The sequence below is a fragment of the Barbus barbus genome, assembly GCF_936440315.1.
Source record: "Barbus barbus genome assembly, chromosome: 8".
Lineage (NCBI taxonomy): Eukaryota > Metazoa > Chordata > Actinopteri > Cypriniformes > Cyprinidae > Barbus > Barbus barbus.
The window spans coordinates 35,664,985-35,688,269 of record NC_136736.1 but is presented as its reverse complement, the minus strand read 5'-3'; the positions used below and the strand labels follow the sequence as shown (position 1 = coordinate 35,688,269).

The window sequence follows — 23,285 nt, the reverse complement described above, 5'->3', positions numbered from 1 at the left end:
GCGATGAGAAGAATCGCAGCGCGGCGCGCCCACGCACGCTTCTGACGGAGCGGAGAACACTGGCGATGAGATGAAGCGAGCTCAGATGAGAAGAGAAAGCTCTGTTCTTCTGGAGCCGCTGCTCGTCTAGATCCATGTCTTCAAACACTGATCTGCTCTGAGATTTCCTGGAGTTTAATACCGGACTCACCTGCGCGCGCGAACAGGTGAGAATACCTTCACCTTTCTCTGGACGACACGCGCTGAGCGTCATTACTTGCTTTAGAGCAAAATAACATCTGCAAACTCATAACGAACAGCGATTCATATATGATCTGAGATCTTAAACTGTTCTGATTCTGCATCGCAGGGATAAAATCACATCTGTTGTGTAACCATGGTGATTGGACTTCTGTAATACAGCTGAACTGTTTGTGAAGTCAGTAAACTCTGTTTTCACTGCTGTCATGGAAGCGGGGTATTTTCTCACAGTCATCCTTCAGAAATATTTCCATGCATTGTGTCCCTGGTGAATCAGAGGAATCCCGAATCCCTGACCTCTGGAACTCACTGGCTGTGGAAGCAGAGCAATGTTGAAGAAAGCCTTTACATTAATCATCTGTTAGACAGATCACATACGAGTCTTGGACCTTTGGCACAGAATATTTGATTTTGCAGCTGCAGCTGTTGACTTCTGTCACAGAGATCTGACACGGATTAATTGTGCAGAATTTCATGTATGCATAGAATACATCTAATAAATGTGCTGCGGTGACAAAGCCTGGAATTAAACGCTGGTTATATCTGCAGAGATTTGTCTCATTATTTGTAAAGCACATTTAAAAACAACCAAAGTTGTACTGTACTGAATAATAAAATGAATAAACGAGACAATAACAAAACAACAACTGAACCAATGATCAAAGGGCATTGAAAGCTGGAGAGAATAGATGTCTTTAGAGCAGAAATAGAGGGCGCTGATCTGAAGAGGTATTCCTGACTCAGTTTTAAGCAGTCTGTCAAACGTTAAGACGTTTCTGCTTCTGTCCAGGTTCTCTGATGGCTCTGCTCGCCCTACTGCTGCTGCTGGGCTCGGCGTCGGCCTCGGCCCCGGGGCCCCAGTGGCCCCTGCAGCGTGTGCCTGTGGTTTGGCCCCAGAGTACGGAGGAGCGGCCAGCACCTCACTTCCTGCGGCCCGCTCAGCTGGAGCTCAACTCGTCCTGCGGCCCCGAGTGCCACAAGCAGGCCCCTGCTCCCAGCTACTGGGCCCTGCGCCAGTTCCTGTCCTACGAAACGCTGCACTCCAGCGGACAGCTGACCGAGACGGCGGTGGGCATCTACGGATTCAACGCCAACACCTTCTACACGCCCCCCACAGGCCGCTCCAGACACAGACGCCAGATCTTCGGTCCGGACGGCCGCTTCAGTATCGTCGGCCAGGACTTCCTCATGAACTACCCCTTCTCCACCGCCGTCAAGCTGTCCACCGGATGCTCGGGGACGCTGGTGGGGGACCGGCACGTCCTTACGGCGGCGCACTGCGTTCACGATGGAAAGAACTACGTCAAAGGAGCCCAGAGGCTGAGAGTGGGCTTCCTGAAGCCGCGGCAGAAAGAGACGTCCGGTGGAAACGGCACTGGACCGGGCAAGATGAAGTTCCAGTGGATCCGAGTCAAGCGCACTCACGTGCCCAAGGGCTGGATCACTGTAATTATATTTTATGATTTATACTTTCTTTTATTTTATTATTTTTTGTCCTTCTTTATTTTATTTGTTTTTATTAGGGCTGTCAGTTGATTAACATTTTTAATCTAATTAATTACATGGTTTCGATTAATCTAATTAATCACAAATTACATTACTTAAAACTGCCAGCAGGTGGCGGTAAATGCCTTTAGGAGTCATTCATTCATTCGATTCATTCAAACGGCTGATTCATTCAGGAATTAAGTAAACGGCTCACTTTAGGAATGGCTCTTTGAATCATTGATTCGTTCAAAATGCGGATTCATTCAGAAACTAAACACCGCTGTGTTGCTCACAAAAACAATTCTGCTGTGGCTTTAGGTAATATTTTTGTTGTCAAAACTGAGCAGAAACCGACAATATTGCGTTTAAAATATTGTTGTATAAAATCACATTTGCACTCGTTATATTCGGGACAAACAGCACTCGTGTGATATCGCTTATGCTATAAATATGAAACAAAAACTCATACAGGAACACTTTTTGCCCCAGTATCTTGCATTTTAGGGCATAACTGCATTTATGGAGTTGTTGCCCTGCATCATATTTGTCAAGTCAACTGTATGAACTGTAAGATGACGTACAGGTCTGGGGGCGGGGCTAGTGTGTTAACTGCATTATTTTAATCGTGATATTTTTTCATAACTAATTAATTAAGTTAATGCGTTAAACTGACAGCCCTAGTTTTTATTTGCTGATGTTTGTAGCGCTTTGGGTTTTAGAAAAGTGCATTATAGACGGTTCCAACGGCAACAACATAAACAACCGTTACTGCTCATGCGCACTTTTGTGGCTCACACTTAACTTCCAGTAGACTTCCGCAAAGAATCACTAACAATAGCAAAATCCCTCTAGAGTGGATTATTTCTGATAATAACAAGCAAAATATGTTTGCTGCGTAAATCAGACGAGCTTATTGAAAATGCATCATTCTCTGCCAGCAGGAGGCGCTGTTGGAGCGGCAGAGATAGAGGTTTTCCCGGTAAAGGCTGTACACAAAGCAGAGCTCTGCTCACAAACGCTGCTTTATCAGCCATTACAGGCAAGATGAAGTGAAAATGACATCAACATTTTTCTGGAGACAGTCAGTTTCCTTCAGATACAGTGATATAAAAACACCTGCGCCGCGTTTTGATTTTCAAGCGTGCAGTGCTCATGTTTATTCAACAAATCAAAGCCTTTTATAAAATCTATTTGAGGCGGTCAGATTTGATATTGTGGCGAGCCGACACAAATAAATCACTTTATGGGAAAAATTGCATCACAAAGCAAAACAACCGGAGCCAAACGTCATTCTCCTCATCATCCTAACTTTAACTGTGTTTGTAGTCGGCGCTACTAGCAGACCAATAAACAAACACAGACCGGAAGTTAACTGAGGGCCAGGTGTGCGCGCCCAATGAAACCGTCTATAATGTGACCATGGACCACAAAACCAGTGGTCATAAGGGTCAATGTCTTAAAATATAGATTTATACATCATCTGAATAAATAATCTTTCCATTGATGTATGGTTTGTTATGATCGGACAATATTTGTCTGAGATACAACTATTAGAAAATCTGGAATCTGAGGGAGCAAAAAAATCTAAATATTGAGAAAATCACCTTTAAAGTTGTTCAAATGAAGTTCTTAGCAATGCATATTACTAATCAAAAATGAAGTTTTAATATATTTACGGTAGGAAATGTACAAAATATCTTCATGGAACATGATCTTTACTTAATATCCTAATGATTTTTGGCATAAAAAAAAAAATGTATACAATGTATTGCTGGCTATTGCTACAAATATACCTGTGCTACTTATGACTGCTTTTGTGCTCCAGGGACACATTTGTATTATAATTATTATTATTATTATTATCAAGGGCTCGGCCAACGACATCGGCATGGATTACGACTATGCCCTGCTGGAGCTGAAGAAGGCCCACAAGCGGAGGCACATGAAGCTGGGCATCAGCCCCGCGGCCAAGCAGCTCCCTGGGAAGCGGGTGCAGTTCTCTGGGTTTGATAACGACCGGCCGGGTCAGCTGGTGTACCGCTTCTGCAAGGCCGGGGACGAAACCTACGACCTCCTGTACCAGCACTGCGACGCAAAGCCAGGGGCCAGCGGCTCCGGGGTCTACGCCCGCATGTGGAACCGCAGACACCGGCGCTGGGAGCGCAAGGTCATTGGGATCTTCTCTGGACACCAGTGGGTGGACCACAGTGGGACGCCTCAGGAGTTCAACGTGGCGGTGCGCATCACTCCGCTCAAATTCGCCCAGATCTGCTACTGGATCAAGGGAAACTACGTGGACTGCAGAGAAGGCTGAGTAGCAGCGGAGCGCTTTGCTTTCTCTCCGTTAGCACAGAAGATGCTGTCTTATTTCATGCAGGAAAGTTGCACAGTCCAGAATATGCATCAATAACTCCTAAATTCTTTGTTTTTTAACACTTGTTTAGCCTTGTGCAAAAGAGCAAATGTGTAGAGTCAAATCAGTGCCACATATACTTGCAAAAGACGTTTTGCAAACAAAAATGACAGAATTGAGAAAAAATAAACGAAAAAAAATTGCAAACAAAAATAATTTGAAAAGAAAACGAAGTATTGAAATAAAAAAACATTTTGCAAACAAAAATAAAGAATTGTAAAATATAAATGAAACTGAAGCAATGATTTCGCAACATTTTTTCCATGGCCATAGCTACTCATTTATTTGCAATGCTGCTTTTATTTAGTTTCAGTCGTGTGAGTTTGCTATCACTTTTTCCACCTCCATGTCAAAACAATGCCAGAAAATGAAACGTGCAGAAACATGAAGTGCAAAGGGAAAGAAACTGTATTCTTTATTTTGGTTTGCAAAGCTTCTTTTTTCTTTTGCAATTCTTTATTTTTGTTTGCAAAAAAGCACTTAAATTTTTCCTCAAGACTTTAATTTGCCTTTGCAAAACTTTCTTTTGCAATACTTCAATTATTTTGCAAGTATATGAGGCATTAATCTGACTCCATACAAACATAGTAAGGTTCTCTACTGACAGCCATTCTATCGTAGCATATATCGTTATAATATAGATGTTTTAGGAGTGCCTGATTTGTATTTTCCGTCTGCTGCCTTTGCTTTCACGGCTCAGGACAGTCGCCGGTGAAGGACTGGAGACAAAGGCACAGACATCAGCTTGTTCTGTTCGTAGCACTGATGCGGTTTCTGTTTTCTCTAATGTTCTGAAATGTGAGCTGCTTAAGTGGAAACTGAGAACTACTGTATGAGATCCTGCTTGTACAGACGTGTGCTTCCCTCTAGTGGTCAGAGACTGTTCTGAAGAGGTCCACACACAAACACACTGTACATCAAACACATGAGTGGATATCAGCTCCTGATCGGCACTTTGACCTTTATTCATTCAATGGCACTAATCATTTGAAGAATTTTAATGCCCTCTGTTATGCACAACACATTAAAAGCTTTAGCAAAAAATAAAAGCACCAGTCATGAATGAGAATTAACCACAGGAACAGCTCAAATTAAACATATTCATGTGTGTGATCCGCAACTGATTGTTTTTATAAAGGCACTCTTGTCGAGAACATGGCCAGCTCATATTTCACCCGAACATCGTAAGAAAATAAGCTATTTTTAAAGGCACTTTGAAATTAAGCACCTCTTAAATTCCCAAGACTGCAATATGAAAAACAAATATACCGTCATAATATAAAGAAAACCTAACTGGTTTAATTATCTTGGTTTTATTTTCCTCTTGGGGTGAAATACGACCCAGACATTTCCTGGCCATATTCGTGAAGACGATCACCCACCAACAGATCTGAGAAGAACGGGCTGTTTTTGTCTTTTATTCTGGATGCCATCGGTTCTGTAAAATACTGCAAGCTTGACAGTCCACAGGCTCCGCCCAGAGCACACTAGCCACGCCCCCCTGGGATTTGGCACAGAAAAGGAAAGGAGGATGCTGACATGGCTCAAGCTTTAAAATAGATCCTGTCGGTGCTGTTTTACTACAAAGTGTGATTGAAACAAAGTGGACACGTGAGATACCATGAACAAATAATACTCGTAAAACACAGTAAAAGTGGAAATGATCAAACAGCACTGAATGAACCGGACCGTCCAGTCCTTCGTCGTGATTGGTCAGCTTTAGCTCTTCCGGTTCTTTTTCTTTCAATCTTTGGTTCAATATGGACGTCACGCGAGATGCGGGCTACAAAAGGATACGACAGCGCGTCATAGACGTAACATCGTGTGTAACCGTATACAAAATAAAATATTTTCTTAAATAGATACAAAGGTTGCATGAAAGTAGATCGTATCAAAAGCAGAAGTCCACGTCTCACTGAGACTTGAAGCCCAGGCCGCCGGTGAGCGGGTGCGAGTACGCCTTCCCCAGCACGATGCGGTCCCGAAGCAGCTTGAACAGAACGTAATAGTTGCAGAAGAGGATGAGGCCGAGAGAGAGCGTGTGGTTCCAGCGCTCGGAGCGCAGCAGAGAGTACAGCTGATACAGCACCACGCTCGACTCGATCCCGATCAGCAGGTTCAGGATCCGCAGCGGCTTGTGGAACAGGAACTGCTCGGGAGAAGACAACATCATCATCATCAGCTCTGAAGAGCAGCTGCCAGAGCAACCCAGGTTTACAAAAGAACTACACTTCCATAATGTACTTCAAGTGCTCTATTTGCGAGCACTAATTTTGTACTTAGTGTGTGACCCTGGAGCACAAAACCAATCAAAAGGGTAAATTTTTTGACATTGAGATGGATAAATAATCTTTCCATTGATGTATGGTTTGTTATGATAGGACAATATTTGGCTGAGATACAACTATTAGAAAATCTGGAATCTGAGGGAGCAACAAAATCTAAATATTGAGAAAATCTCCTTTAAAGTTGTTCAAATGAAGTTCTTAGCAATGCATATTACTAATCAGAAATGAAGTTTTGATATATTTACGGTAGGACATTTACTAAATATCTTCATGGAACGTGATCTTAATATCCTAATGATTTTTGTCATAAAAGAGAAATGTATAATTTTGATCCATACAATGTATTGTTGTCTATTGCTACAGATATACCTGTGTTACTGATGACTGCTTTTGTGCTGCAGGGACACTGATACTCAAAACGAATCTTTAGTACTTAAGACAAGACACTGCAGGTGAACAGGGTTATAACAACAACAACAAAAAAGCAGTTGTCACCTTACTTACCCAGTTGATTGACTACATTGATAATTACAAAAAAAAAATTGTATTACAAGATTTCTAAAAGGTTAGGTTTAAATATGCAAATGAGGCATTGTTTCATTAAATATGCGCTAATTTTCATACATTTCTAGTACAAAAATCTGAACACTGGATGAAGTCAGTTTCAAAATTCTTGCTTATTTTTTGACAGAATCAGGAAATTTTGGGTCTCATTTTTATCACTCCATAATTCAGAAAATACTTAAATCAAGCAAATTATATATGAACAAAACCCTTTGTAAAAACCTCCAGGACATAGACTATAGGACTAAAGATGTAGTGTGGTGTGTGTGAGTGCTGCTGAAGTGGAGATTTAGGACTCCGTGTAGGAGAAAAAACTCATTTTGAGAAAACGTCCTTTAAAAATATGTATTGTAATTTAAATGTATTGACAAATAGATAAAGTGCTATAAAAGAAACACTTAACAGTGTCTTTAGGATGTTTTCTTTCCACTAGTCTGAAAAACACTGAAAAATCTCAAACATGACAGGAGCATGAAAAAACAGTGTTTCCCATTAAAATAATCTTAAAATCATCTAAGTGTACTCAACTGTGCTATTTTGGGACACCATGAATATGAACTAAAATGCGCTTTTAATATACTATCTCTGTATTTAAAATATGCATTTAGTGACCACTTGTAGTTAGGGCTGGGTATCGAGTTCAATACTTTTTAGGCACCGACCGAATTGCCTCGATACCACCGAGTATCGAAAAACGTCTTGTCGTTCGGTACCAAATTTGGATACCTAAGGGGTTAATCTCATCACCGTCAGTGAGCCAATAATCCTGCAGCACCAGGTGTGTTTGACTAGAAGTGAGGCGGTGCTGATTGATCAGTGTTTGACCTCCACGAGAGCGTTTCGAAAGCGCACGGAGCAGTCCGCTCTCTATATCACGCGGTTTGTTTATTACACACAGACTGAAGCTCGCGTGACGCTCGCGGTGATTTCAGCGTCTGCCGCCTCACTACATGAGGACATAAACACATGAACATCTCCAGAACTGCTCTGAGACTCACTTCATGAGCATTTTACCGTTTGATTCGAGTAAAACTAGCGTCATATCATATACACACAGAACTGTAAAGGTATTACAGACAAACTAAAAACTATTACCCGTCAAAATAAAAGTTCGGTTTAACTTGGAAGACACTGCGGCAGAAATATATTAATATTGTTCAGCAGACAGTACATACTGCTAATACTAGGCTACTATTAAAATTATTAAAACTTTTTTTTTTTTTTGTAATGATCACACAACAGTTATTCCATGTTTTAATTTTAATAGTAACCCCCTTTTGTTTGCCAAAATAAATAAACTTTGATTTTCAATAATTTAAAGAGAAATTAAATTAATGTTTTATGTCTTCATTTGAAAACCAGATACAGAACACAGAATTTCTGAAGAAAATAAAACATTTCATAAGGCTATTTTAAGAATAAATTTAAATAAACTAAGTTGTTTTTATGCATTCAAATAATTAGACATACTACACCAGAATTTAATAACAATAAAACATATGGTGAAAGAAAATAAAACACCCAGTTATGAAAGTGGATGAAGATTTAAAATTTCTTGAAGTCTTTAACAACCTAGAAATGATGATTCTGTCTGAGCTTTGTGTTTTAAAATGAACACGCACTAATGTAAACGTAGCCTAACAGATGTGTAAACTGAAAACTATTTGAACTTTATTAAAATTATTTATTTATTGTGTTGATATATTTTGTTCCTTTGTGCAGTGGCTCAGGAGATGAGGCTTTGAGTCTGCATAAATATCAACAAGCTAAAAAAAATAGTTTTTTGAGAATGTAATCTTATTAAAACTGATTTCATAAAACTGGTATCGAAAAAAGTATCGTTCAGGAACCGGTATCGAACTCAAGGTATCGGTATCAATATCGAAAATTTTTGAACGATACCCAGCCCTAATGACACCCCATGTAACGGTCAGAACAGCAGATCCCATCATCGCATTGTTTGTTGTGGAGGCGCCAGAATAAATGAGAAGCACAAGCGGTTGAGAAAGATTCTGCATTTGGAAAGGATCCGTTTTATTAAAGAAAAGAAAGAGCATGTCTGAGTATCTGGGAGTCATGTGATGGGATGATCTGTATAAGAATCAACATGACCGGTGAAATGTGTAGAATCGGCTGCGGAGCAGGGTTTGTGTGTAACTGGTTTGGGGGAAAAATCATGAAAACCATTTTTATCTTCAAAAGCGTCAGATTCGCAGCAATTCACTGTTCACTGACTGATAGTCAGTGATCAAAAATTAGTTTAAATGATATGAGTATTTGCTGAATGCTGACGGTAAACGAAAAGATATAATAATGTTTGCCTTTCTAATACTAATAATATATAAATGAAGAGGGAGATTGTGAGTGCTGTCAGTCTCCGCTCCGTCAAAATAAAAGTCCCGCCTCAAAAACATCAGCCAAAAAGAAAAACTTATCAGCTGATACCGATATTTCAAAAACGCCAAATATCTTCTGATATATCGGCCTTTACGATATATTGGTTGACCATTAATTCTGAAGTAAATTATTCGTTTACTATTGCATTCATGTCATCATAGTTAAAAATATGACCGATACTCACATAAAACCTGGCATGAGAGACGTCAGAGGGCAAGGCCACGTTATACGGCCCGACGGCTTTATAGAGACAGCGGTTGTGACGCACCAGGACCCCCTGCGGCCAGATAGTGCTGTCTGACCAGCTAAACACAAGAGAAGAACAGCTCCAGAAACACTCAACACTGATCAGAATCTGCAAACACACTTGACTTTGGAACCACATCTAAATGACCACATAGAATGAGAGCTGAATCACTAGGGATGAAACGGTATTATCAGTATCATCTGGATATTATCGTGGTCACATGACGATATGAAACGATAGGTCTTCCAGGCAAATAGTGTAGTTTTTAAAATAAATGTAAACTTCTTATTCTAACATAAGTTGTGTTTTAAAGTTGTGTTTTGGGTCATTATGGTTTCAAACGAACTCAAACTGAAAGCACAATATAATCTCTTCATCAAGTGTGTTTTAAAGCGTAGCTGCACTTGTTTCAGACGATCAGCTGGTGATCCGGTGTTTTCTGCGTCTCAGAACGGCTCCGTTCACACTGAATGAATGCAGTCAACTCCTTTATTACACGTTCTGTGAGTTTAGCACACGTTTGGGAACAACAGCCACCAGTTCTGCTTTATTTCAGCGTTTCACTAGATTTGTAGCGAGACGTGTTTTTGTGCCCGTTTTCACTGAAGCTGGAGTTTTCCTTCAAAATACAATATACTGCCGTTTCCATCAAAATAAAAGCTTAAAGTGCAGCATGAATTACTGACAGCTAGCGGTTTAAATGCAGTCCAAATTCAAAATATCTCTTCCAAATGTAGAAATTAGAAAAGTAGTATTGTAATTTCCCTACTGTAGTGTAAAGCAAACATAATATACCTATGAAATATTAATTTTCATTTATTTTACAGTGCAATTGTTTTACAATATATGGCTACTACTGTCATTGTTGTTATTATCATTATATTCTAATTTGTTTGGCTTCATAAAAAACCAATGTGAATAATGTACAGGGTGGGCCATTTATATGGATACACCGTAATAACATGGGAATGGTTGGTGATATTAAAGTCCTGTTTGTGGCACATTAGTATATGTGAGGGGGCAAACTCCTCAAGATGGGTGGTGACCATGGTGGCCATTTAGAAGTCGGCCATCTTGGATACAACTTTTGTTTTTTCAATAGGAAGAGGGCCATGTGACACATCAAACTTATTGGTAATGTCACAAGAAAAACAATGGTGTGCTTGGTTTCAACGTAACTTTATTCATTCATGAGTTATTTACAAGTTTCTGACCACTTATAAAATGTGTTCAATGTGCTGCCCATTGTGTTGGATTGTCAATGCAACCCTCTTCTCCCACTCTTCACACACTGATAGCAACACCGCAGGAGAAATGCCAGCACAGGCATCCAGTATCCGTACTTTCAGGTGCTGCACATCTCGTATCTTCACACCATAGACAATTGCCTTCAGATGACCCCAAAGATAAAAGTCTAAGGGGGTCAGATCGGGAGACCTTGGGGGCCATTCAAATGGCCCACGACGACCAATCCACTTTCCAGGAAACTGTTCATCTAGGAATGCTCGGACCTGGCACCCGTAATGTGGTGGTGCACCATCTTGCTGGAAAAACTCAGGGAACGTGCCAGCTTCAGTGCATAAAGAGGGAAACACATCATCATGTAGCAATTTCAAATATCCAGTGGCCTTGAGGTTTCCATTGATGGTGCACCACCACATTATGGGTGCCAGGTCCGAGCAAATAAAGTTACGTTGAAACCAAGCACACCATTGTTTTTCTTGTGACATTACCAATAAGTTTGATGTGTCACATGGCCCTCTTCCAATTGAAAAAACAAAAGTTGTATCCAAGATGGCCGACTTCTAAATGGCCACCACCCATCTTGAGGAGTTTGCCCCCTCACATATACGAATGTGCCACAAACAGGACTTTAATATCACCAACCATTCCCATGTTATTACGGTGTATCCATATAAATGGCCCACCCTGTAGACTGAGACAGCATGTCACAAATAAAAAGAGGGTCGAGTCCCCTTTAAAGTTCAGGAAGAAGTCAATTCACTGACTTTTTTCTGACTTAAGTTTTCTTAGTTAAGCACATGGGTTGCAGCTCTTAATTTTGAACTCTCAAAGTGCATTAGATAGAATAATTTAACTTTAAAATGTACAAAATTGTCATTTTTTTCCCAATTCTTCATTTGTCTTTTTAAATATCGCAATAACATGGTACGGTGAGATTTTGCTATGGTTACATCCCCAGTCACTCAGAAGCAGGATCACTCACATGTGCTGCGGCGTGTTGCTGTAGGATCCGGGCTCCAGACGCTGCCAGCGGCCCAGATGCGCAGCCGAGCGATGCAGCAGGTCGCAGTAACTGGGAGGCAGCAGCTGACTCATCAGCATCACAAACGCATTGATCCACACCATGATCAGATGCTCGCACGACCAGCGCATGTCGTAGTACTGCGTGCTCTGGAAACATGAAGAGCGTGAAAACACAGGATCCAATCTGACTGCTGTTACGCTCCTCAGGTGTATGTCACTATCTCCGAGCGTTTAATGCGTTCACAGTCTCACTAGTCTCTGCCTCACTCACAGAGTATTATTAATATTTTTTCAAAGCCAAGTATAATTAAACATGCAGGATTCTATGCACTTGCATTTGCGCTTCACATACAATTTGCATAATTCATATTTTAAAATATAAAAAATTGGAATATAGAAATATGAAATGATAGAAAAAATAGAATGTTTAAATATGAAACGACAATTGCCAATTGTCTCAATAAGTGAGTCGCTGAGTCTTTTATTCAATCGATTCTTTCAAAGGGACCAATTTATTCTGTTTTTATGAATGGATCAGTTCCAAATGCAAATTCATTCAGTAAGGAAACACCGCTTGCTGCAGAGATGCACAACATGGCTTTTTCTTTAGCAAAATAGAGCAAAAAATACAATATTGTCTTTACAATTTAAGCCACTTAATATTAACTTCTTGTTTATTAAATTGTTGCGCTGACACAAAGTCTGCCACACAGCATGCTAACCAAACCATTCATATAATCGCTCTAAATGTGTGTGTATTTACTGCTTCACAGTGATGGGCCTCAGTAAAAAAAACTGGTAGATCGTTATTATACTGATAAGTTATACAGTAAATTACAGATACCTGAAGCAGCTGCTGTAACTTATTTAAAATCGCTGGTTGGTGGGGGTGTTGAAATTTATCATTGCATCGTCACGTGGACGATTCTGCATCGATGCAGTAATAGACCATAATTGATTAAAGCCTTCTGACATAATTTGCATACGTGCTTGTCACGTGAGTATTGAAAATGCACCCACTATTTTCAAATCTGAGTATTTTCAAATCTGAGATCTGGGTACATTTTGGAAGCTTAGTTCAGGAAAAATCGATTCTGAGCTTGGCATTTTCCAGCATATGGCATGTGTGTGCGCTAGAGACAATCGAGTCTGGCCGTCTGAAGACGCTCACCTTGACAAACCACAGCGGCAGGAAGGCCACGTAGTAAGCGCTGAAGAGCGAGTTGAAGAGTACTTCTTTGATGCGGCGGTTGAAGTCAGTCTTGAGCTCCTCCACCTCGCTGCGGATGAGCTCGGGCGACGACGGGCAGCTGTGTGTGGGGATGTGTTTAGAGCTGGAGAACTGATCGAGCAGGTTCTCTCGCAGCAGCGTCAGGAAGTCTTTGGATTGCGGCAGAGGCCCGTCGGAGCCGTCCTGCTCGGAGAAACCGCAGTCGGAGGGAGTGGACTGAGCTCGACCCTCCTGATGGAAGCAGCAGAGCGGCACGTAAACACCGAACCTGAATCAGACACACAGAGACTGGAGATTAAACCCAACACACATTACAGAGATACAGCAGCAGCGACAGAACCGTCTCTGACTCACGGTGCAGACCTGCCAACCTTGGAAAAAATCTTGAGTACCTGCGATTTAAAAAAACAAAACAGTATACTTTAATTAAAATTACAAAAACCTTTGTAGAAAAACATGGATTATCATATGTCTACTTCAAATTTCTTTTGAGAGAAGTATTATTTTTACGGATTGGCCATTATTTACTGCTATAAACTCAGGTAATGTGAGTTTCATTCATGCTGGACGCCAGAGGGCGCCTTTGTGCTGAAAATCCACATATGCGTCACAGAAGTAATAGAATTAGTGGCGCTCCAGGAAATCCCTAATATGAACAAAGGCATCCGGTGATCGCTGTATCTGAATAAAAAGATAGAAACGCTTTGAATCATGAAACATCAAGACAATAAACACTCGCCTGCGACAACGTACACATTTTATCTGTGTTCTTAAAACTACCTCAGGTATTTTCATAATAATTAAGTATATTTATTCCATTGCTAATCAACAGTTTTTATTACAGCAGAGAATATATTTCTACGTTATTCTGTGATAAGAATCCAGATCAGACCACAAAAGGGAGTTATTTCTAACATTTGATTGATGTTGTGGAATAAAAAGATACTGCTTTCTTTTTTTTGACAGCAGGTTTAGAAATGCTTCTCATTACAAGGGAAGATGTTTGCCGTGTGTTGCTTTTTCAAATGCTCTCTTTAGGCGGTGAGGTGTTTCCTCATCTCAGCACGCAGACTCACAGATACACACAAACACAGCCGGTTTGGAGAGAAATAAAATGCACAGAAATTTTTTAAACGCAAAACCAAAAAAGCACTCCAATTGGTTGAACTGTTCGTCTTGTGCTGTTGCTTGAGTGCTGCGCGTGGATAGAGGCGTCACCAGGTTTTTGCGTAGTTTAGAGTGACAAATCGTACCAGCGTACTTTGAGGTCAAAATGCGTAACCTCCATGCAGTCTGATGATGATTTTCCCAGCCATGTGTGACTAGTAGATAAGGATTTTAATTATTATTATTAATGATAGTGGTTGCACTCACAAAGATCACTGACTGACAGGCAGATTGGTGTACAGTTGCATGTGAGAGTTTGGGAACCCCTTGCAGAATCTGTGAAAATGTGAATAATTTGAACAAAATAAGAGAGATCATACAAAATGCATGTTTTTTTTTTTATTTAGTGCTGTCCCGAGTAAGATTTTACATAAAAGATGTTTACATAGTTCACAAGACCAAAAAAATAGCTGAAATTATTAAAATAACCCCATTCAAAAGTTTTGCGCATTGTGGTTCTAATACTGTGTGTGGTTACCTGGATGATCCACGACTGTTTTTTTGTTTTGTGATGGTTGTTCATGAGTCCCTTGTTTGTTCTGAACAGTTCAACTGAGCTCTGTTCTTCAGAGAAATCCTCCAGGTCCTGCAGATTCACATTCACTGATGCTCCAGAAGGAAACGCGATGCATTAAGAGCCCATTGAAAACTTTTGAACAGGATGAATTTTCAAAATTATTATTTTGTTGAAATACTTTTTTTCCCATTTAGTACTGGCCTTTGGAAGCTACAGAAGATACTTGCATGTTTCCCGGAAGACAAATTAAGTACAATTTACCCTGACCTTCAAATTCAAAAAGTTTTCACTCTTAATGCATCTTGAATATCAGTGAATGTTTGAACCTTTTTTAATAGTTGTGTTTGAGTCCCTCAATCATCCTCCGTGTGAAAAGATGGATCTCATAATCATACAGTCACTGCTGGAAAGGGTTCACATATGCAAGATGCTGGAAAACTGAAGAGTATGCAGGACATGGAGGATTTTTCTGAAGAACAGAGCTCAGTTGAACTCAGAGCTCAGTTGTTATTTTAATAATTTCAGCTATTTTTTGGTCTTGTGAACTATGTAAACATCTTTTATGTAAAATCTTACTCGGGACAGTACTAAATGCATTTTGTATGATCCCTCTTTTGTTCAAATTATTCACATTTTCTGCAAGGGGTTCCCAAACTTTCGCATGCCACTGTACACCAAAGTGGTCTGAAAGATTTTGTCAGTGGCAAACTGATCGTTGTGAGTGCAACCGCTAGACAGCTTAAGCCTAACTTCATTAGGATGCTGAATGGCAAAACTGTGAAGACTGGACTGAACACGATTGCAGGAAACTTGGCAACTTGAAATGTAGTGAAAATAACTGAGCAAATCTGCTCAAAATGGCAGAAATGGACCCACAGAATCACAGAAATTTATGGAGCCCACCAGGACGACTGCAGGCCAGAGTTATTCCAATGATTTTTGTCACTTTACAAAAGAGAAACTCAACAGTCAGCTGAACACAAAGAGCCGCTTCAGCCTGATGGCATCCAGAGCATGATAATAACTGGGACTTTTATTGACTGGAATTCCCCTGTAAGACTGTCGGGAGACTCACGGATATCCCAGGAAGAGCAGGTTCAGCACGGAGTAATTCTTGAAGAGGTTGACGAGGGTCCAGCACAGAACCCATCCACACAGCGTCAGCAAGATCAACCGCACCGCGATCAGAGCCACGTACCACACCAGAGACGATTGACTCGCCAGAGAGGCCTGAAACACACACACACACACACCAACCACAGAGCCTTTATTAGGAGGAAACAGAGAAACGCTCGTCCTGAGGTACTTTCAGCTCACAGCAAGTGATGATCATCATGTAAATGACACTGGCATGATGTGACAAACAGACCACAGAAACCCTTATTCAAACTTCCTCCTGCACACACATCACACACATCACACTCTCACACACACACACACACATGTTGGTTTTTGTGGTTTATGGGGACTCTCCATAGGCGTAATGGTTTTTATACTGAACAAACTGTGTGTGCTATTGCCCTACACCAACCCTACACCTAAACTTAGCCCTCACAGGAGCCTTTGTGCATTTTTAGATTTTCAAAAAAACACCATTTAGTATGTTTTTTAAGCCTTTTGAATTACGGAGACATAGGCAGTGTCCTCATAAACCACCTTCATATTGTAATACCTCTGTCATACCCATGTCATTATACACATTTGTGTCCTCATAAACCACATAAACACGCACACACACACACACACACACACTCTCTCACACACTCACACACAACCAACGTTCCCTCTGAGCTACAAATGGTGTGAAAGCTGTTAGATGTGTTATAACCAGTTCTGGGGAAAGTTACTTTTAAAAGTAATGCATTACAATATCGCATCATCCACTAAAAAAAGTAACTAATTACGTTACTTAGTTACATTTTATGGAAATAAATGTTACATTACTTTTGAGTTACTTTTTAAATCTGGGCAGGGCTTGCTTGTTTGTTTTTAATATAAAAAAAGTTATTTTACAAAATGTAAAGCCCTTTCACAACAAAAGTGAAGTGAATCCGGCTCAGACTGAAGGAAATGTAGATTCAGGTCTGTACAGTAGAGGGCGCCGCTCAAACTAATCACATGAAGAATATTCCAAATGTGTTATTTTTGCTTATTAGTATGGTTGAATTAGATCATTGAAGGTCAGCATCAAAGACATTAGTTAATAAAATGTATTTAACATTTAATTATTACAGGTTTGTATAATATTCTGAGTTTGTATTTGACTTTTTATTGATTGTGAGGAACACTGAATGTGTTTTAGTGCAGGTGAGATGAGTAAATACATGTTGATATTTAGTCTAGAACTACAGTAAGATCATGTTGATATTTAGTCTAGAACTACAGTAAGATCATGTTGATATTTAGTCTAGAACTACAGTAAGATCATGTAGATATTTAGTCTAGAACTACAGTAAGATCATGATGATATTTAGTCTAGAACTACAGTAAGATCATGTAGATATTTAGTCTAGATCTACAGTAAGATCATGTAGATATTTAGTCTAGAACTACAGTAAGATCATGATGATATTTAGTCTAGATCTACAGTAAGATCATGTAGATATTTAGTCTAGAACTACAGTAAGATCATGATGATATTTAGTCTAGATCTACAGTAAGATCATGTAGATATTTAGTCTAGAACTACAGTAAGATCATGTAGATATTTAGTCTAGATCTACAGTTAGATCATGATGATATTTAGTCTAGAACTACAGTAAGATCATGTTGATATTTAGTCTAGATCTACAGTAAGATCATGTAGATATTTAGTCTAGAACTACAGTAAGATCATGTTGATATTTAGTCTAGAACTACAGTAAGATCATGTTGATATTTAGTCTAGAGCTACAGTAAGATCATGTAGATATTTAGTCTAGATCTACAGTAAGATCATGTAGATATTTAGTCTAGATCTACAGTAAGATCATGTTGATATTTAGTCTAGAACTACAGTAAGATCATGTTGATATTTAGTCTAGAACTACAGTAAGATCATGTAGATATTTAGTCTAGAACTACAGTAAGATCATGTAGATATTTAGTCTAGAACTACAGTAAGATCATGTAGATATTTAGTCTAGAACTACAGTAAGATCATGTAGATATTTAGTCTAGATCTACAGTAAGATCATGTTGATATTTAGTCTAGAACTACAGTAAGATCATGTTGATATTTAGTCTAGAACTACAGTAAGATCATGTAGATATTTAGTCTAGAACTACAGTAAGATCATGTAGATATTTAGTCTAGAACTACAGTAAGATCATGTAGATATTTAGTCTAGATCTACAGTAAGATCATGTAGATATTTAGTCTAGAACTACAGTAAGATCATGTTGATATTTAGTCTAGATCTACAGTAAGATCATGTAGATATTTAGTCTAGAACTACAGTAAGATCATGTAGATATTTAGTCTAGAACTACAGTAAGATCATGTAGATATTTAGTCTAGAACTACAGTAAGATCATGTTGATATTTAGTCTAGAGCTACAGTAAGATCATGTAGATATTTAGTCTAGAACTACAGTAAGATCATGTAGATATTTAGTCTAGAGCTACAGTAAGATCATGTTGATATTTAGTCTAGAACTACAGTAAGATCATGTAGATATTTAGTCTAGAACTACAGTAAGATCATGTAGATATTTAGTCTAGAACTACAGTAAGATCATGTAGATATTTAGTCTAGAACTACAGTAAGATCATGTAGATATTTAGTCTAGATCTACAGTAAGATCATGTAGATATTTAGTCTAGAACTACAGTAAGATCATGTTGATATTTAGTCTAGATCTACAGTAAGATCATGTAGATATTTAGTCTAGAACTACAGTAAGATCATGTAGATATTTAGTCTAGAACTACAGTAAGATCATGTAGATATTTAGTCTAGAACTACAGTAAGATCATGTTGATATTTAGTCTAGAACTACAGTAAGATCATGTAGATATTTAGTCTAGAACTACAGTAAGATCATGTAGATATTTAGTCTAGAGCTACAGTAAGATCATGTTGATATTTAGTCTAGAACTACAGTAAGATCATGTAGATATTTAGTCTAGAACTACAGTAAGATCATGTTCACACACAACACTCTGCACTTACTCCTGATTTCTCTCAACACCAGAGCTGTCACTCAATACATCAGAAACACAGGAACTGGAGTATAACTCAGATATTTCCTTCTAAATGAACACGTAATGCGTTACTTTATTAGCTACTTTAAAAAAGTAATCTGATTACGTAACTCGCGTTACTTGTAACACTCATGGAACGCTGCTCTACCAATCAGATTCAAGAAGCATACTAACTGCTGTATGATCAAACACTAATATATACAGAGTCATACTTTGGATGTTTGCCAACAGAAAGGGAACGCTGCTCAACAACCAATCATTTGAAAAGCTTAAGAATGGTTAAGAACAGTATCAGATGCACCTCTGAGATGATGGTCCACACCAGTCTTCTGGCCAGCATCACGGTGATGAAGACCGCCAGGTGATAGTCCATCAGGTGGAAGTTCTTCACACAGAAAAAGGCCGTGTCACGTTATGATCAATACTGATTCATATAGAGAAAACAGTTTTGATTGTCAGATTTGAAATGACAGCACTTCTTCAAATTCTCTTCATTTACTCACTCATGTCGTTTAAACCCGCATGACTTTCTATCTTCAGTGGAACACTAAAGGAGATGTTTAGCGTGATGTTCGTGCAGCACTGATTCATAGAGAGAAAGCAGGCTGTGATCAAGATCCAGTGAAGCATCTTTAGCCATTTGTGTCGGTTTAGTCATTATTCACTGAAACTCAATTTAGTCTAACACAGTAAAATGATGCCAAATACCACTGAATCTCAAATGTGTCCCTGCAGCACAAAAGCAGTCATGAGTAACACAGGTATATCTGTAGCAATAGCCAACAATACATTGTATGGATCAAAATTATACATTTCTCTTTTATGACAAAAATCATTAGGATATTAAGAGCAGTGTGAACATCCTGACAAACGTCTCCTTTTGTGTTCCGCTGAAGGAGGTACATCAATAATAATATATTAATAGTAATATTGCGAGTGTGATTTGATTGTACCATTGAGGTGGAGGCTGAGGGGTGGCTGCATGAAGACCACCACACCGTCCTGTAAATGTTGATGTACTGAACGAAGAGCGCCACCAGCAGGTAGAGGAAGAGCAGCGCCTCGAACAGCAGGTTACTGTCCAGAGGAAGATCAGGAATACGGGAATGACGGACAGGTTCAGGAGTGATGAGGGCCGTGAGCGGCGGAGACAGACCCACCACCCCGCTGTTCCTGCGAGAGACACACATTATTCTTTTATTTGGATCCACAAGACAAGCAACAAAACTGGAATCCAAATACCTTGGGAAGTCAGTTTGCAAGATGACAGGTACACATGGCTAACATTCATTTACAAGTCCTTATGTTTATAATATTTAACACTCAAAGACAGACAAAACATCCTCGTTTCCATATTTGCATACTCCCTATAGCGGCTGAAACTGAACAGAATTTTGTGAGTCTTTTTGCTTTCTTTTTTTTTTTTTTTTTAATCCACCCAACTTTAATCACATTCTTGTGCACATGACCTAAACTTCCAAATACTGGAGTAATTTAACTTACACTGATAGTCAAGATGATAGATCGCTTCAACCAATGGCTGATATTTCAGCAGTTTGGAAAGATAACTATCAGGTAGATATCAGGAGCGTTTGGGATGTTTTTGAAACAGTCACTGTCAAATGTCACAAACGTTTCATCAGGAAGCAGATTTCATTCTGATATTCAAAGCAGCAATCACACCAGCTCATGTCAGCTCTTCCACAGCCCGCGAGGGGACAAAAGCAGAAGTTTATGTATTTGTAGCAATAGCCAACAATACATTGTATGGGTCAAAATTATACATTTTTCTTTTATGACAAAAATCATAAGTATATTAAGTAAAGATCATGTTCCATGAAGATATTTAGTAAATTTCCTACTGTAAATATATCAAAACTTCATTTTTGATTAGTAATATGCATTGCTAAGAACTTCATTTGAACAACTTTAAAGGAGATTTTCAATATTTTGATTTTTTTCACCCTCAGATTCCAGATTTTCAGATACATATGAATGAAGTGTTCAAACACAAAATAATCTAAGTGCCTTTTGAAATTTTCTTCTAACATGAGCATTTTTATCAGACTCCTGTGTGTAGGTTCTCTAATAGGTTCTTTTCATTGCCATTAAACTGAAATAACTGAACATAAACAGTAGCCTGAGAAAAATGCTTATTTTAGAAGAAATGTTAAGATGGCACTTAGAGGCTTCTGCACCTGAACTCTTCATATATAAGGCATTCACAATAAAACAAAAACATCTCCAGCAGCATTACGAGCAAGGCAGATGTGAACAGACAGAACGCAGGTCAGACGGTGTAAGTATGAGTCAAAGAGCACAACTAACTAAAAACTTGGTGTGCAAACAGAGTAACGTTTCAATAATGTTTTTACACTGAAACTGATTTGCTAAACTAGTGCAGGCTTCTTTTTATTAAGTCACATGATGAGGAAAACATCAGCCCCGTTTCACACTAAAGTCTTCCGGTGATGATACACGGGCAACTTTTTTGAGTAATATTGCTTGGCCACTTTCCCATTGAGAATGGGTAATTAATTTATATCTGGATAAGTTAGATCGGTCGTGGGCCCGGTGTCTTCCGTTGATGGCAACATTGCTCAAAAAGATTCCTCATGCATCCTAAGCCTTCATCTATCTAACTCACACCAGACTCGAACCGCATCGATGTGTATGAAATGAGAGAGGAGTTTGGGAATACAGTGTGAGTGACCACTGCTCAGGTGAGCTCACCTGCACCGGAGCCCCGCCCCATTGCTGAGGCCGCCGCCCACCAGTGTCTGCAGCGAGGGCAGTGCGGAGCGGCTCAGCTGCTGTCTACTGGGACCCCTGCGGCCCCCGGGCATCTCCGTCTGCGGATCCCTGCGAGCACGTCCTCACGTCTCGGACACTGCGGGAGAAACACACGGACAGTCCGTCAGTCTGCTGACCGCTAGCCCAGCGTTATTAACCAGGGAACAAATGTGTCCCTGCAGCACAGAAGCAGTCATGAGTAACACAGGTATATTTGTAGCAATAGCCAACAATACATTGTATGGATCACAATTATACATTTCTCTTTTATGCCAAAAATCATTAGGATATTAAGATCATGTTCCATGAAGATATTTTGTAAATTTCCTACCGTAAATATATCAAAACTTAATTTTTGATTAGCAATATGCATTGCTAAGAACTTCATTTGAACAACTTTAAAGGAGATTTTCTCAATATTTAGATTTTTTTGCTCCCTCAGATTCCAGATTTTCTAATAGTTGTATCTCAGACAAATATTGTCCTATCATAACAAACCATACATCAATGGAAAGATCATTTATTCAGCTTCAGATGATGTATACATCTCAATTTCACAAAATTGACCCTTATGACTGGTTTTGTGCTCCAGGGTCACAAATGAAGAAGCAAACTCTTAAACGTGATGTGAAATCACATGGCAAAGCAGAAAAATGCTGTAAAGCCATTCAAGGGAATCAATGCAATCAGCTCTCATCCTAACAGAGCCAGGTCAGAGGTCAGAGGTCAGAGCTGGTACTCCTCTGATAAACGAGTTTCATCATCATCATCTAACAGAAAGCAGCAGTTGAAACTGTTGAACTAAAAGAGGAACTTCGAGAGTAATGAAGCTGAACTGCGAGAAGAAAACATCTTTACTAACACTAACAGCTGCTGCTGATGGGAATCATCTCATGATGCTCAGAAACACTAAGAGATTAGATTAAACTAGCAGTTAACCAACCACTACAACTAGATTAACACGTCAACTACTAAACTAACAGCACTAACTATCGGCTGAACTTCAGACTAACACATCAACTAACAAACACAAACAGGAAATAAACTGAGTAATTGGTTTGTCGCTGGTAACTGAACTAACCCTAACTAACCCAACTCAACTATACTAGTACTACAGAGCTGATGTTCATTAGTGTAACCAGCGACTGAAGGCATGATTAACACTGAAATGAATAATTAAAGTAACACTTACCGCACATCAATCATGAGCGCAGACATCAGTCACCGAGACTCTGTAACAACTTCATGTGTGTCTCTCTGTAACAATGTTTCTGAAGAGATTCGCTCGCTGCTCGATACTATTAACAGCGTTAACCTGCAAAACACAAAGTTGCTGAAGTTCCTCGCGTTGCTGTTACAGACCGACGTGGCAAACGACGCTGCGTCACATGACGCCATCAGAGACGCGACGCGAGTGATGCGCAAGCGCTGTGTGTGTGTGTGCGTGTGCGTGAAACCAAAACTTCTTGGTAAATTGTGGATTACT

At 39.5% G+C, this 23,285-nt stretch overlaps 2 protein-coding genes across 4 annotated transcripts; one reads left to right on the top strand and one right to left on the bottom strand.

Annotated features, from left to right (window-relative positions):
• The first annotated feature begins 42 nt into the window (after positions 1-42).
• LOC306874054 (serine protease 23-like) lies at positions 43-5,441 on the top strand. Of its 2 annotated transcripts, XR_013784562.1 has the most exons (4): positions 43-206; positions 1,031-1,686; positions 3,596-4,283; positions 4,619-5,179. XR_013784562.1 is itself a non-coding variant. In XM_079423776.1 (3 exons), the coding sequence occupies exons 2-3, from the start codon at positions 1,039-1,041 to the stop codon at positions 4,040-4,042; spliced, it is 1,095 nt and encodes a 364-aa protein (XP_079279902.1). In that variant the 5' UTR covers positions 43-206; positions 1,031-1,038; the 3' UTR covers positions 4,043-5,441. The 2 variants fall into 2 exon arrangements, 1 of the variants encoding a protein (XP_079279902.1); XM_079423776.1 differs by having other exon boundaries at positions 3,596-5,441.
• On the bottom strand, positions 5,073-23,215 carry LOC306874053 (transmembrane protein 39A-like). Of its 2 annotated transcripts, none has more exons than XM_079423775.1 (9): positions 22,992-23,215; positions 21,740-21,896; positions 19,960-20,173; positions 19,308-19,391; positions 15,896-16,050; positions 13,077-13,404; positions 11,865-12,052; positions 9,575-9,695; positions 5,073-6,290 (listed from the first exon to the last, which is right to left on the bottom strand). In XM_079423775.1, the coding sequence occupies exons 2-9, from the start codon at positions 21,850-21,852 to the stop codon at positions 6,054-6,056; spliced, it is 1,440 nt and encodes a 479-aa protein (XP_079279901.1). In that variant the 5' UTR covers positions 21,853-21,896; positions 22,992-23,215; the 3' UTR covers positions 5,073-6,053. The 2 variants fall into 2 exon arrangements, with proteins under 2 accessions (XP_079279901.1, XP_079279900.1); XM_079423774.1 differs by having other exon boundaries at positions 19,960-20,179; positions 22,992-23,206.
• Positions 23,216-23,285: the final 70 nt, after the last annotated feature.

Excerpts from the sequence above, each read along its gene's own strand:
- LOC306874054 (XM_079423776.1), top strand. The coding sequence starts at position 1,039 with ATGGCTCTGCTCGCCCTACTGCTGCTGCTGGGCTCGGCGTCGGCCTCG. Across the intron at positions 1,687-3,595 it reads TGCCCAAGGGCTGGATCACT|GGCTCGGCCAACGACATCGG; the intron begins GTAATTATATTT and ends ATTATTATCAAG.
- LOC306874053 (XM_079423774.1), bottom strand. The coding sequence starts at position 21,852 with ATGCCCGGGGGCCGCAGGGGTCCCAGTAGACAGCAGCTGAGCCGCTCC. Across the intron at positions 16,051-19,307 it reads TGTGGACCATCATCTCAGAG|GCCTCTCTGGCGAGTCAATC; the intron begins GTGCATCTGATA and ends TGTGTGTTTCAG. Across the intron at positions 12,053-13,076 it reads TGCCGCTGTGGTTTGTCAAG|AGCACGCAGTACTACGACAT; the intron begins GTGAGCGTCTTC and ends TCATGTTTCCAG.